Consider the following 14950-nt stretch of genomic DNA (forward strand, 5'->3'; position numbering starts at 1 on the left):
CCCACACCCCCACTACCATACACAATTACATCTATAATAATGTCAGTAAACACAAAAACAGCTCTTATTCCATTTTTTAATTTTCTTGTCAGCATTCACAGCCATATTCCAGACAAACAATTCAGCTCTCAGTGTGTCTTGCCTTCTCATTACATTTTTTATCAGATACTTTTCTCCAAAGCAACTTCCAATGAACTCTATGTAGTGTTATCAGCCAACACACCTTATTCACCGTGGTGACTTACACTGCTAGATACACTACTTACACTGGCTCACTCATCCATACATCAGTAGAACACACTCTCTGGTACTCGCACACTATGGGTGAACCTGAACAGCATGTCTTTGGAGTGTGGGAGGAAACCAGAGCACCCGGAGGAAACCCACGCAGACACGGGGAGAAAATACAAACTCCACACAGACTGACTCGATCCTTTATATGTTGTAAAGTCTCACAACTTTGTTCCAGTTCAGCTGTCGGCACCTAATATTAGGGTTATAATTTTACCATTTTGTCCGTGGAAATATTTACTGAAGGTTACACACTTTTAAAAAAAAAAAAAAAAAAAAATTTGATGAATGTCTTTACATTTAAAAGTGTATTTATCTGTGGAATCAAGTATCTGGTAAATTTACAGTAACTTTTCTGTTTCGCACCAGAACTTTTTACTGTAAATACAGTTAAAGAAAAGATGTCGTGGTTTTCGCTCTAGAAAAAACTGACATGAATCGTCCAGATCATATGCTGTGGCTAAACCCCCGCCCTCCCTCTCTCTCTCTCTCTCTCTCTCTCTCTCTCTCTCTCTCTCTCTCTGTGTGTGTCTGTGTGCGCGCGCGCGCGTCGGTCGCAGTGACACGAGGACCTTCTTTTCTTCTTTATTACACAATTCAAACAGTCACAATACAAGAACATTAATCCAGATTAATCAAACCTAGCCAGGGGGGAAAATAAACAAAAAAGAAATAAAAAATACACAAAAAAATTACAAAACACTCCAATAACCAGACATTACATCAACACCCTAAAATATTACAATAATGCACAGTCTTAATGGCCTTCTTATTATTACACTCCTCAACAGTGATTATATACCGCTTGTATTGTTGAGAAAAGGACACGCGGAGCTTCTCGAGCCTGTTTCACTTCCCGGCCGCGCGCGCGGCGCGCGCAACACTGAACGCAACGGAAAACGAAAGTAAAAAACAAGCGGAACAAGACGGTTGGACACGAGCGTCCACGATTTGCGGCCCGATGCCATGGTGGGACGCGAACATGTTGGACACGTCGGTGGTGAAACTTTTTATTTAATGTACAACGTGGGATCGTGGGAGTGGGAGGCTCCGCTCCTCTAGCGCGTGTTTCACGAAGAAAAGATCTGGATCCGAATCAATCAGGAACAGAGGGTCGAAGTGATGAGAACCGAATTACCGGCCGGGCTGTTACTCTCTGTGAATTTGTGACAAAATATCGATGAATTTGATACATTGTGGCAGTCAGCGTTAGGCTGTATCGCGTTGTAATGATGACGTCATCGGCTTAAGGGTCTCGTGCTTACCGCCCGCGATCGTCTGGAATCCCGTTCGTCTGGTTTGGGTTCTGGAGCTGGAAATCACCACCTGCCTTTACGTCTTTCAAGAGCATAATAGAAGTGCATATTTTGCACAAGCTCTATAACTGGGTCTCTTTCCACACAAGATCATAACGTATGTAACCAACTCATTTGAGTGTATAATAAGAGTCTCTAAGGGTTCTTCTGAGGTTGTCTGTGGGACATCCAGCAGGCTAGACCTCTCTGAGATGGAGAACCTCAGCGGAGTCCCGGAACGTCACAGTGACAGGTGAGGGACACTTAAGTGTGGGACTCTCCTCCCAGGATCATCTAGTGATGAGCATATCGTTGTTCAAGGAGATGATCAGCACACCGAAACATGAAGTTCCTACACAAAAGTGGGTCCGTTTTAGTATGATATTTTACTTATTGTCAGTCTTGGCCTGGTTTTGCAGTCCGATCAGGGTCAATCTGGAGAGGCCCGAGTCTCCAGCACCCAGTTATCAGTCCATGATGAGTGACCTTCACGAGTCTGATGCTGAACCGGGTGATAAACCCGCTGCCACTGTAACGTAAGTGCACACAAACACACAAATCAAGAAACTTGCAGTTTTCCGAATACTCTCGCCAATCCCGCTGAATCTTTTGTAATTTCCAAATTTTTTTTAAATAACAGGATGGTTTTCCTTTGGTAGGGTCCAGGTGAAAAAGGCAGAGTCTCTAGGATCCCTGAAAAGTGTTGGCTCTCACAGCCAGCCTGTTATACCTGGGGATGGAGTGTTTCTGCCGGAACAAGGGTGAGGTCACTCATTTTTAAACCACTTCCCTTATCTGTAAATGGTCACCTTCCTAATATATAAAACATTAGATATATCAATAGTAGATATATCAAACCGACATCCCCTTAACCGCATTATTGGCCAGTGGTGTCATACTTGTAACTGTTGTGAATACAGTATATATTTTTAACATCTGTGAAGCAGACTGCCTCTGGACAAGCAGTCATCACTTTTACCACCCCTGGATACTCCTCTGATGGGATACAAGTGTTCAGAGTCAGAAGACGGGGAAAAGAGCATGGAGCTGCCATTCATATTTAAGGTGATCTACACGTCTTTCGGTTGAGTGAAGGAAATGTGCAGCCGTGTCCTTCTGTAAGTCGAGTGAAAGGGATGAAAAATAATGATGTGCATTTTTGTAAATGATGTGCAGTCATGCACCGCTTAATGACGTTTCACTTAACGACTGACTCCATATACGACAGTGGTCCCATAACATTATAATGGAGCCGAAAAATTCTTATCGACTAGCGACGTTGTAGCCGTCGTAACGTCGTAGCTCAACGTGTTACTCACGTTTTCGGGGTGGTGCTGCTGTAAACAAACCTACTGCGCTGCCAGTCGTATAAAAGTATAACATATACAGTTATGTACAGTGCATAATACTTGATAATGATAATAAACAGCTGTTACTGGTTTATGTATTTACTATACTGTACTTTTTATCCTTATTTTACAGTGTATTCTTTCTACTTATGGAGAAAGTTTACTGTAAAACAATATGCTGTGTTATGCCGGCAGTAGCATCATAAGTCTCGTGTTTACCGTGTCTCCTAACTGCACCGAGGCTATACCATCTAGGTTTGTATAAGTACACTCTACGATCGAGGCTATACCATCTAGGTGTGTAATAAGTACACTCTACGATCGAGGCTACACCATCTAGGTGTGTATAAGTACACTCTACCATCTAGGCTTGTATAAATACACTCTGTGATGTTTGCACAACGAAATGGCCTGATGACACATTTCTCAGAGTGTATCCCTGTTGTTAAGCGATGCGTGTCTGTATTAGCATTTTTATTGAGGACCTTCAAGAAGGGTCATTGTTTGCTGTGCAGCACACAGATAAAAGGGTAAAGCAACAAACCAAACCATCAGTGCCTTCTGTTTGTATGCGTATTTGACTGAAAAGCTCAGAAATTCCAGACTTAAACACATTATAAATACAGTACATGCATGTATGAAATTAAAAAAAAAAATGAAGTCATATTCGGTTACACTTTCAGCAAGGGTTATTAATAAAGCATCAGTTAAGAACTGTTTGCTGAAATGGCCACGCATTGAGGTTGACCTTTCAGGTAATCAAGTAACCATTTTTTGCTTGCGTTTCTTTCTGTCTGCGATTGTAGTCCATCCTCAGCACCGTTTCCAAGCTCTTCCGGGACGAGCTGATAATGTTCAAGCACTACCTGACCACCACTTTCAGCGAATATTTTGAGAATCAGATGGACGACTGCGAGGACGCCCTGGATGTGGTGGACAAGATGCTGGAGCGCTGCGGCAAAGGTTGCGCCCTTAAGATCGCGACGCACATCCTCAGGGACCTCAAGCAGTACGACCTGGTGAAGTTCCTGGAAAAAAACTGCATTCGGGGTAAGTGCCTTCATCATATTTGCGCTTTCTAGTTGGGCGGGATCAGCGGGGACGTAAGTGTGAAGAGAGGAGAGCGGACAGTAGTGGGAGGACAGCAGGAATACTAATGTTCTCCCTGTCGCCAGGGACAGCTGGTAGTGTAGTGGTTGGAGCTGATGCCTTCGGACCTAGGAGTCGCAGGTTTGAATCTCACCTCTGGCTGTAGTACCCTTGAGCAAGGTACTTACCCTAAAATTGCTCCAGAGAAAAAGAAAAGATGTATGCAGCTGTATAAATGGGTAAATAAATCAGAGGTTTCAATAAATAATTGAAAAGTAGCTTAACATTGTAAGTTGCTTTGGAGAAAAGCATCAGCTAAATAAATAAATGCATATAGAAGAGTATGAACCATGGGCTGCAGGTGGTGTAGTGGTTAGAGATGCCACCTTGCTGGCTGAGGACTCATGTTTGGATCCCACCTACTGCTGAGGCACAGTAGCTCAAAGTACTTACCCTGCACTGATGCAGGAAAAATGACCCAGTTGTATAGAATGGTAAAACAGTGCAAGTGACCTCATGCATGAACATGTTGTTGCCTTGGAGACAAGCGTCGGCCAAATAAACAAATAAAATGAGAAGATTTCCTTGAACGGCTGCTGTCGTGTTCCTTCGATGGTTTTCCTGCAGTTCGGCTCCAGTACGAGCTGAAGGTTTCTCTCAAGAGGAGATACGGCTCCATATTCGAGGGGATACCGAGACAGGGAGAGCAGTGCTTCCTGAGCTGCGTCTACGTTGACCAGCTGTTGACCGAGGGCAGGAACGCAGGGGTTAACGGTGAACACGAGCTGAGGGGTTACGACGCTTCCTCCCGCGGTCCCGTCGGCCAGGAGACCGAGATCGGCCGCAACGACATCTTCGGGCCCTCGCCCAGCCGTGACAGAGCGATCAGGACCGTGCTGACCACGGGCATCGCCGGCATCGGCATGACCGTCTCCGTGCAGAGGTTCATTCTCGACTGGATCGAAGAGAAGGCCAATCAGGAGATCCACTTTGTGTTTCCGCTTCCTTTTCGGGAGCTCGGTTTAGTCAAGGAAGACAACATAAGTCTGATGGAGCTCATATGTGTTTTCTTTCCGGAAATGAAAGAGATGGACTTCATCGAAAGGAAGGACTGCAGGGTTTTGTTCATCCTCGACGGCCTGGACGGCTGCAGGTTGCCCCTGGATTTCCGGAGGAACGACAGCGTGAACGACGTAAGGCAGAAGGTGACGTTGGACGCGTTGCTCACGAACCTCGTACGGGGAAATCTTGTGCCCTCCGCGCTCCTGTGGATCACGTCCAGGTCGGCCGCCGCGAACCGCATCCCTCCTCAGTGCATCCAGAGGTGCACAGAACTGCGCGGGTTCAACGCCTCGCAGAAGGAGGCCTACTTCAGGAAGAAGTTCAAAGACCCGAACCAGGCGGCGCAAATTCTCTCGCACATAAATACGTTCGCGAGCCTCGAGATCATGTGCCACATTCCCGTCTTCTGCTGGGTGGTGGCGACCATTTTCGAGCGGAAGTTCTCCGAAGCCAGCAGGTACGTCAACACCAAGGTCACGCAGTTCTACACGCACTACTTGATCCTGCAGACGCACATGAAGAACCTGAAGTACTACCCGTCGCAGGCGACTTCGCAGCCGTGGCTGGAGACGGACCCCGTCTTCGTCTGCAAGCTGGCCGAGCTCGCCTTTCGGCAGCTGGAGAAGGAGAGCGCCGTCTTCTACGAGGAAGACTTGCGGCAGATGGACGTGGACGTGCAGGAAGTGACGCTCCGCTCCGGACTCTGCACGGAAATATTCAAGCAGGAGATAAGTCAGGACAGGGAGTTCTGCTTTGTCCACCTGAGCGTGCAGGAGTATCTGGCGGCGTTGCACGTCCATCTCTCGTACGTGAACCATCACAAGAACCTTCTCAACCAGCCCCTCGTCCCGCCGATTTCGAGGCTCTTCAAAGAAACGTCGATGTTTGGGCTGTACAAGGCTGCGGTGGACAAAGTCCTTCACAGAAAGGATGGACACCTGGACCTCTTCCTCCGCTTCCTGCTGGGCCTGTCGCAGGAGACCACGCAGCAGGCCTTAGAGGGCCTCATCCCCCGGACGGGGAGTTTCTCCCATAATCCCGAGGAAACAGCCAGGTACATCCAGAAGATGCTGAGGGAGAATTCGAACCTGGAGAGATGCAGGAATCTGCCGCACTGTTTAGATGAGCTCAAATGTAACTGAGTCCTGCCGTGTGGGATCCCCTCGCCTCGGTGGGGCGACAGATGCGCTGCGTTGCCCTGGTTACATGACACTACCTGATGGGGTATCGGCGCTGCACTACTGATACGCATGGAGATGTATGGACCACTGATCTATGAACTGTACAACGTCAATAAAATGGAAATGTGTGCAACGTGTTTTGTGGTGTGTTTATTAGAGAACACACTTTGGCACATAGAGCATCTATCTCTGCGCACTCAGCGTTCTCGCTTGGGGGGGGTGGTCTAACATCGAAATCAGTTCTCAGTCTTGGCCCTGATGTGGTGGAATGAGCTCCCTGTGCCCCTCAGAGCTGCTGAATCCCTTCCACATTCAAAAAGGGTTTCAAACCCCTCGCCTTCAGAGCCACTTCTCCGCTGACCTTCTCATAGCTCCATTAACGAATCCAACACCATCTGCTATGATTATCTATGCATTTGCTATTTGAATGTAACTTCTACAGGAGCTACTGGAGGGATGTGAACCAGCAACATGGTGGTGTCAGATACCCGAGCTGTGTCCATAATCCAGTGTCTGTCTAAAGCTCTTCATCTGTTATTGACCCACTTTACTCACAGTTGTCTGCTAAATGAATAACTGCAAATTCATTATTGTTTAAAATACTTAATTTTAGAATTATTCTCGGTTTAATTCCTGAGTTTAATAACAGTTTCCATAAAGGAGGAGGAAGGACTCTATAAAACAGGAAGACAAGAGCAGTTTGTGTGATGGGGGAAGTGGAGCGGGAGCGCACTCACGGCGCGGTACGATTCCATGCCCCAACCTTGGCACGGCGCTCCTGCACACAGTCCCTGAAGTGTTCCTGTGCATACAGTCACTCTCTTAAGCGTAAAAGGGCTGAAGCAAAAGTGACACTTCCTTTATTTTCACTTTAGCGCACTTTTCAGGGTTCTCCTCAGAGAGATCCACATGGCGACAGTGTGACAGGTGAAAAAATCTCTTAAAGACAAGTAGTACAAGATGCATGGAAATGATCTCCATACATGAATGGAAGTGAGTTGCAGCTGTAGCAAACCGCTGGGAAACAAAGTGGAATAAAGTGTAAAAATATCAAAGGGGAAAATACATCTCTGTGAGTCCAAGACCACAGTGGTCACCTCCCCGAGAGCAGATACTGGACGGCCCCTCTCCGGCTCCCCAAAGCTGGTTTCCTATTCACTCGAAATCGTATCAACTTGGGCCAGCAGGAGGCGTAGTAGTTAGGGTCCTATCAGTAAGGTTTAAATCCCTCCTCCTGCTCCAGTCTCCTCCATCACGGTGCTTAACCTGAATTGACACAGTAAGAAATACCCTTCCTTCTGTGTAAATTGGTAAATCAGCTGGTGGCGTAGTGGTTAGAACTGCTGCCCTTGGACCCAAAAGGTTGCAGGTTTGAATCCCCCACCTCCAGCTGCAGTACTCTTGAGCAAGGTACTTACCCTAAATTGCACACCCTGCTGTATAAATGGGTAACTAATTGTAGGTGGACTAACAGTGTAAGTCACTTTGAAGAAAAGCATCAGCTAAATGAATACATGTAAATCGGTGTAACGTTCATAGTAATTTGCTTTAGACAAAGGAGCGATATGAATAAATGTCTACTATAAAAACCGTGTTGGAAGGAGCTGAAAGTGGACTCAACTTTGCGTAAAAACGAGGCCCGTGTGAGAAACACACTCCTGGTGTATAAACGGACCCTGCGAAGGTGCACCCGCTCCCGCCCGACCTCTTCCCACGCGTCGTGTCGGGAAGTTTCGCGAAGTTTCCCGGAGGTGCCGCACGATGCGATACCGCAGGTGGCCGCTGGGGGCGCTGTGGCGCAGCGGAAGCGGCAGCACGTTTTCTACGCCGACTGCTACATTGTAACATTATAACCCGGCCGGCGGTGTCGGAGCGCAACTGTGTCGCGGGGACGTGGTACCGGCGCTTCAGCATCACACGTGGCTCCTCCAATCGCCCCCGAAAAGTGGTTAAGGGCCTCATTCCCTCGTGGTCGTGGATCGTCATGTCTGTGCTGTGTTACAACAGAGGCTGCGGGCAGCGCTTCGACCCCGAACGCAACCCCGACGGTGAGTAGTACCATAACCCTGTGACCTCTCCTCCTTTACCCCCCGGCCACGTGCCTGGTTTTACCCGGCCGGGATGGACCGGTTCCATCTGGTTCCGAGTCCCGCAGAGCTGCTCTGCGCGCGGCTCTCACGCTCGAAACGCGGCGTTAAAACTAAGTCGTGCACCTTGCCGCGCTGCGGAAACTGATCAAAGACTCTCGTCTCGGAAATCCCGCGAGCTCTTTTCCCCAAATCAAATGACCTCACTTTTACCCTTTTCTCCCGAGATCCGGATCCGAAATGGTCCGTTAGGCGCGGATCCGTCGCACTAAACTAGTATCACCAGGGATGGAGGACTAGTTACTGGTTTTTTCGATCCGAACCTCACCTTACTTACTTATTACTGTCGTGTCCGTGCCTTTTACCACAGTACAGCTGTTATACCTGTACATAAACCTACTGCAATAATATTGCAGCTGTTTGTCACTCAGTCAATATTATTTTATTCCTTTTCAAACATGAGACCAAAATATGTGTATGTAGAACTGCCCAGGAAACGCCCCCCCCAAAAAAAAATAAAAAATAAAAAATAAAAAATTAGGATCTCGTTGACTGCAGTAAGCCTGGTATGGTAAAACAATGTCTGAGATGTGATTCTTCACACTGTGGCCTTTTCCCTGCTGGGCTGTTGATTTGTTCCGGAACCACGAAATTCCAAAAGTGAGACGGCCCGTTTCCTCAGGGTCACATGTTTAAATCATTTAATAAATGTGCATTTATCTGACACTTTTCTCCAAAAGCAACTTAGTGTTCAGCTTCATTTACTCATTTATACAGCTGGGTAATTATACTGGGGCAATTTGAGGTAAGTACCTTGTTCAGGGGTACTACAAGTGGAAGTGAGATTCGAACCGAACCTGCAGCCTTCGGGTCTAGAGGCAACAGCTCTAATCCCTCCGCTACCAGCTGTCCCTGTAATTCCTCCAGTAAAAATATCCTGTGGGCTGCAGGTTATATTAGTGACTATTATTAATGAGGTTGTGTATATTAATGAATATTAATGAGGTTCTATGTATTGCCTTATGCGGCTCAGTGTGCTCCCTTGTTTTCCCAGACGCCTGTACGTATCACCCAGGCGTGCCCGTCTTCCACGATGCGCTGAAGGTACGTGCGTTGCGGTTCACCGCCCCCCCCCCCCCACCTCCAGTTCACACCTCACAGTGCCGAAATGTGCGGAGTGACAGTGTTTCCTCCTCCGTCCAGGGATGGTCTTGCTGCAAACGACGGACGACGGATTTCTCCGATTTCCTGAGCATCGCTGTAAGTGACCGTGTGAACGGCAATCGACCGGGTTCACGACCTTAAACGCCCAGGGACAGCCGCGTGTGAACCGTGGCGCCGTGTCGCTGTGCTGCTTGAGCCACGATGCTGATGAACGCTACGAGGAAAAATAAGTGATGCAACATCACAAAGTATAATAATTTTCCGAATCCTTGAAATTTTTTTCTCTACGCCGGGGGTGTTAACGGTCAAATGGTTTTCGCAGCGTTTTTCGGCCGGTCCGGTGACGCGTCCCTCCCTCGTGTCCTAAGTCCTGTCCGCGCCGCTTTCCTCCAGGGCTGTACAAAAGGGCCGCACAACAAGGAGAAACCCCCGGAGCCGGTGAAACCGGACGTCAAGACCTCGGGCGAGAAGAAGGAGCTCAAGGAGCTCGAGGACCTGAAGCCCAAGTTCAGCGAGTACGTTATTCAGGCGCCGAAGCCGCTGAACACGAGCAGTCGACCGAGGTAAATACCACAATCTGTACCCTGTGTCGAAAGCTCATCGCGCCCTACTGTTGTCATTTGATCCAAGTTCCCTTTTTGAGGCTGTCCTTGAAACATAGCAGCAGGTGTCATAGCGGTTGAAGCACTTGAAGGACCCAGGTTCGAATTCCATCTCCTGTTGTGGCACTGTGAATTACAACAGTAAAAATTACCCTGCTGTATAAATGGGCAAATCAGCTGCAATACACTGGTTACAGCTGCTGCCTTTGGATTCAGAGGTTGCGGGTTTGAATCCCACCTCCTGCTGTAGTACCTTTGATCAAGGTACAGATCATCTGATAGGGTAAAAAAATACCCTGCTGGATAAATGGGCAAATTTCTCAAAGCTTCTTTGGTGTAAAGCGTCGGTGAAATAAGTGTAAATAAGCATGAGGTCAGTCCACACGGGTCGTGATCTGTCTGCTCTTGTGTTCCAGCCCCGATGAGCCCTTTGTAAGACTAGAGCAGAAAGTGTCTTCCTCGCTGAAACAGTCCCTGGAGAAGCTCAAGTTAACAGAAACCAGTCAGGTGGACCTAAAGGGTAAAGGATTAACGATTTTAGGAAATATGCAATGTGTTAGTTTACCGCGGTGAAATAGCTGCATTTTAAATTAGATGCCTTTTTTCCCAGAGGAGGAAGGAGATGAGGTCAAAGTTGGAACATCGTGTAAAAATGGCGGATGCTCCAAGGTGCGTTCCCCTCGCATTTGATTCTACAATCGACTCTTTGGGTGACATTTTTACGTACTTAATAGATCGTAACTTTGACTCTTTTGCTACGTGCTCATATTTTTTCATATTGCCAGACGTTCGTTGGACCAGGAGGCGGCGAGGAGACCTGTTTGTTCCACCCGGGAGTGCCCATTTTCCACGAGGGGTACGGGGTCACGTCCTCTGCTTCGATCAGACGAGCGTGCTTTCATTTTACAGACGCTGTATTTGAGACGTGACTTGCGTCGGTCGCCAGCGAATCTCCCGTTTATGATTTCTGGTTATTATAATAAGAGCGACTGCAGGGCTCAGGTGTCGTTTGTGCTCTGGGTGCCGTCAGGATGAAGTACTGGAGCTGCTGCAAACGGAAAACCTCGGACTTCAACACGTTCCTGTCCCAGGAGGGCTGCACCAAGGGGCACCACATGTGGAAGAAGGAGGACATGGTGAGGGTAGTGCCGCTACGCCGTGTGGGGGGGGTGGGGGGGTGGCGGCTTCCGAATGAATGCTGCCGTTCCATTGGCTGCTTCATGCCTCTTAACAGTTGTCTCATTAGTAAAAAAAAATTATCTAAATTCACTCATTTAGCTGATTTTCTCCAGTGCTACTTATTGTGATTTATCCATGTCTTCAGCAGGGTAATTTTTACTGTATTGGCGCAGCGCAGGTACCCTACTCTAGGGTGTTACTGCAGGAGGTGGAATGAAACCTGAGGTCTCAGTCCAGATTTGGTGGTTTTAACTGCTGCTTCAGCTGCTGCCCTATTATATCGTTAGCTGTTACAAGTTGAGTGCAGTTGTTTTATTTGGGCTCTAATGCCAGATAAGCCCTCTTTTCACTGTGGACTTGTGGTCATGTTCCCTTTATACTCACTGGCCTCTTTTTTTAGGTATACCTGGTCTAGTGCCAAGTGTGACTCTTTTGCCTCCAGAACAGTATGAATTCAGCCCCGTGGGGCTGGCCACACTCTACCAGCCTCCTAAACTGATGTGTGCCAAGAAAACATCCCCCACGTCATTACACTCCCACCACCAGTTTGTACCAGCCAGGTGTACCTAATACAAAAATGACCAGTGAGCGTGATGGTTCAGTGCCAACGCAGCATCTTCAGGCCGAAGTGATCCTCTGCTCACCGTGTGTTGTCGTGGTCCCATTACAGGGAAAGAAGGTTGTACCGTGCAGGTTCGACTGGCATCAGACGGGGAGCCAAGTGATAATCTCCATCTACACCAAAAATGCCATCCCGGAGCTCAGCTTTGTGGAGGCCAATAGCACCGTGGTAAGAGTCCGGAAGAATAGAACAGCCTGATTTGGGTAGCAAAAAAACGCATTTTGTGCCATGATACCTTGTGTATTGCGCTCTTGATGAGTGATCGTGACTGTTTGTTTGTTTTTTTTTTTTTTTTTTTAAAAACAGGTTAATATCCATGTCATATTTGAAGGAGAAAAAGAATTTGAACACCGAATCAGCTTGTGGGGGGTAAGCCTTCACTGAAAAGTGTCTTTATTTTATTACTTGTTTTTAAAAAATTCAGCAGAGACCACATGTAAAGAAATCGGAAGCACGGTTTTAAAATAGACCCAAGGGAATTAATATGAATGCTGCTCTGATCCCACAATGCCTTTCTACTTCCAGGGACATTAACGACTTCAGTGTTGCCCTTTTCCCGGCAGGTCATCGATGTCGGTAAAAGTGTCATGAACATGATGGCGTCGAAAATCGAGATCGCCATGAAGAAGGCGGAACCGATGATGTGGGCCCGGCTGGACCTGCCTCCCGCCCAGAGCGCGCCCGTCCAAGTGGAGAAGGAGGACGGCGACAAGGACGCTGATGATTAAAAATAGACCGGCGGCCAGGACAAGCGAGTCACGGCTAAAGGCAGTACTGTCCGCAAGTAGTGACTTAACCCTCTTGTAGACGATCCACTTCCGCATCACGACACACCGACCCTCTTCCGGCCCATAGGGGGCGCCGTCCGTCCAGTAACGGGACCTCCAGCTCATCCCCATGTAGACAGCAAGACCCTTCAGTTACCACTACCGTGGTATAGGAGGGGCCCATGGAAACACCACTTGCTACGGTCACAGTTTTCCTGTTCTATGATGTTTTGTATATTTACCCTGTTTTATTATTTTAGCCTTTCACTTTGCCACTCTTTTTTTGGAATGTATTAAATGCATTTTAGTTTGGTGGTTTTTAGCTCCAGGCTCCCCGAGTGGCTCTCAGGGGTGCGTGCGGACTTGAGGTGTGTGTGTGTGTGTGTGTGTGTGTGTGTGTGTGTGTGTGTGTGTGTGTGTGTGTGTGTGTGTGTGTGTGCGCGCGCGCACGTGCGCGCACTGTCCCCATCTTGTGGGACCATGGCACCTCCTATATTAACTGTATCTGGTTTTTAAATGTTTTATTTGTGCCTGTTGCCTGTTTTTTGCCTGACGTGCTCAGATGCATGAGGGTCCATGGGTGGCAGAGTGGGACCATTGACTTCAACCTCTTGAAAGTCACGTTCGCTCCATGTTGTGTGTGTTTCCGGACTCTTCTTCCTTGTCACGGCTCTTCTTCTCCTCGACAGTTATTTTTGACCGGAACAGAGCCGAGCTCTTTCTCGGTGTTGTTCCCCTTTTCCCTCCATGTGACCCGCTGTCCAGATGACAATGAACCCACGTGTCACAACATCTGTGGTCGGAGCACAAATACATGGGTTCTGTTGCCAAAGTCACACCGTGAAGAAAACGGATGAGCCCCAGAGTGGAGTTTGAGTAAAAATAAATAGTCCTGCTCATGCGGACAATAATTCTGTTTTTAGCAACTTCTCTGCTGTCCTTATTGTATGTTGTGTGTGTGAGAAGACTCAGCATATGGAGCAGCTCAGGCCACAGCGTTGGTATGGAAATAAAATACAAATTTACCAAGTACAGACTGAAGATTCACTGTCACGCCTAACATCGCGGTAGGTAAAAGATGGTAAAATACCGAGGTATGGGATCGGCTTCTGGAGCAATCCTGGTGGTCAGTGTGTGCTGCCCTCTACTGGACAACAGTGTGACCTGCAGCCCCTCCAACAACCAATGGTGACATTTTAATGAACTTTTTTTAAAGTTTAGACAAATGTGATCAATTATTTATCTTCCACATTCGCCGCTTCTTTCCGTTTGCTTATTAAAACATGGACATTGACTCCCGATTAAATGATTTTAAATGATTGTTCAAGGTGTGGCGGTGAGACATTGAAATTATGTTCTGGTTCTCCCCGAGTTACGAACGTCTGACTTAAGTACAACTCGTAGTTACGAACCACCCCCCGTAAAGCCTATTATATTTAAAATTTGAGTTACATACAATGATTCGTAATAACGCACAGCGCTACTTTGCGATGTGCCTCAAAACATTGCGCATCTACAGCGGCTCATTGGCTCGTGAACCCGAGGTAGGACTAGGACTTCCTTCTTTTCAGTCGGACCAGATTGCTGTTAAGTGTCTCGTGTGTCACTGGATTTGCCTTTAATCTGTTTATTTTTACCCTCCTAACCATGGCACCAAAGTGATGCAAGCGATGGTGATGCATCAAAGAAAAGGAAAAATGATCACGATTGAAACTAAAGTGGAAATAAAGCGACCGGAAAAAGGTGAAACGCCAACGAACGCGAAAAAACGAACATTAGTTTCTTTAATGTTTTTTATACCTGCACACACACACACACACTCTCTGTCCTCCTCCCCTCTCTCTATTATAAATACTGTAGTTGCATTTATTATTATTACATCATTATATTGTATTATTATTGTTACATTATTACTACATTTAGTAGATATTTATTATAAGTGTATTGTTATATTAAAGATGTTTTAGTGTATCCAGAAGTATTTCTTTAATGTTTTTCATGCATAGAAAGGTACACGATACACTATATACTAAGACAAACATTTGGCTAACCGATGTTAGTCACGAAACGTACCGAACCGTTCCGACTTAGACGGACCGAGGAACGAAACTCATTCGTAACCCAAGCGCTGCTTGTACGTGAATTATGTGCACGAATTTGCAGTCCATGCAGGAGAAAAGCATAACTGACTATTTATATTTAAATGCAGAAGATAAGAATGCAACTGTAAAATGGGTTTAATACTTATAATTTTACTTTTTC

At 47.0% G+C, this 14950-nt stretch overlaps 2 protein-coding genes across 4 annotated transcripts; both read left to right on the forward strand.

The window, feature by feature from the left end:
• The first annotated feature begins 824 nt into the window (after positions 1 to 824).
• LOC108932274 (NLR family CARD domain-containing protein 3-like) lies at positions 825 to 6393 on the forward strand. Of its 3 annotated transcripts, XM_018748526.2 has the most exons (6): positions 825 to 1839; positions 2006 to 2122; positions 2246 to 2347; positions 2534 to 2651; positions 3742 to 3985; positions 4652 to 6393. In XM_018748526.2, the coding sequence occupies exons 1-6, from the start codon at positions 1799 to 1801 to the stop codon at positions 6226 to 6228; spliced, it is 2199 nt and encodes a 732-aa protein (XP_018604042.1). In that variant the 5' UTR covers positions 825 to 1798; the 3' UTR covers positions 6229 to 6393. The 3 variants fall into 3 exon arrangements, with proteins under 3 accessions (XP_018604042.1, XP_029111505.1, XP_018604041.1); XM_029255672.1 differs by having other exon boundaries at positions 1800 to 2122; XM_018748525.2 differs by having other exon boundaries at positions 1800 to 2122; positions 2253 to 2347.
• A 1659-nt stretch (positions 6394 to 8052) lies between these two features.
• On the forward strand, positions 8053 to 13091 carry chordc1a (cysteine and histidine-rich domain (CHORD) containing 1a). Its single transcript, XM_018748353.2, has 11 exons — positions 8053 to 8315; positions 9409 to 9458; positions 9558 to 9614; positions 9912 to 10081; positions 10537 to 10640; positions 10731 to 10789; positions 10906 to 10976; positions 11151 to 11256; positions 11970 to 12089; positions 12228 to 12290; positions 12485 to 13091. Exons 1-11 carry the CDS (start codon positions 8252 to 8254, stop codon positions 12647 to 12649), a joined length of 1029 nt encoding a protein of 342 aa, XP_018603869.2. The 5' UTR covers positions 8053 to 8251; the 3' UTR covers positions 12650 to 13091.
• Positions 13092 to 14950: the final 1859 nt, after the last annotated feature.

This window comes from Scleropages formosus, chromosome 10 (assembly GCF_900964775.1).
Source record: "Scleropages formosus chromosome 10, fSclFor1.1, whole genome shotgun sequence".
NCBI classification, from domain to species: Eukaryota; Metazoa; Chordata; class Actinopteri; order Osteoglossiformes; family Osteoglossidae; genus Scleropages; species Scleropages formosus.

What these genes read in the sequence shown, in the direction of transcription:
- chordc1a (XM_018748353.2), top strand. Translation starts at nt 8,252, where the DNA reads ATGTCTGTGCTGTGTTACAACAGAGGCTGCGGGCAGCGCTTCGACCCC. An exon ending in CCCCGAACGCAACCCCGACG is followed by an intron (nt 8,316 to 9,408) that starts GTGAGTAGTACC and finishes TTGTTTTCCCAG; the next exon opens with ACGCCTGTACGTATCACCCA. An exon ending in TGGAGGCCAATAGCACCGTG is followed by an intron (nt 12,090 to 12,227) that starts GTAAGAGTCCGG and finishes TTTTAAAAACAG; the next exon opens with GTTAATATCCATGTCATATT.
- LOC108932274 (XM_029255672.1), top strand. Translation starts at nt 1,887, where the DNA reads ATGAGCATATCGTTGTTCAAGGAGATGATCAGCACACCGAAACATGAA. An exon ending in GTGTTTCTGCCGGAACAAGG is followed by an intron (nt 2,348 to 2,533) that starts GTGAGGTCACTC and finishes TCTGTGAAGCAG; the next exon opens with ACTGCCTCTGGACAAGCAGT. An exon ending in GGAAAAAAACTGCATTCGGG is followed by an intron (nt 3,986 to 4,651) that starts GTAAGTGCCTTC and finishes GTTTTCCTGCAG; the next exon opens with TTCGGCTCCAGTACGAGCTG.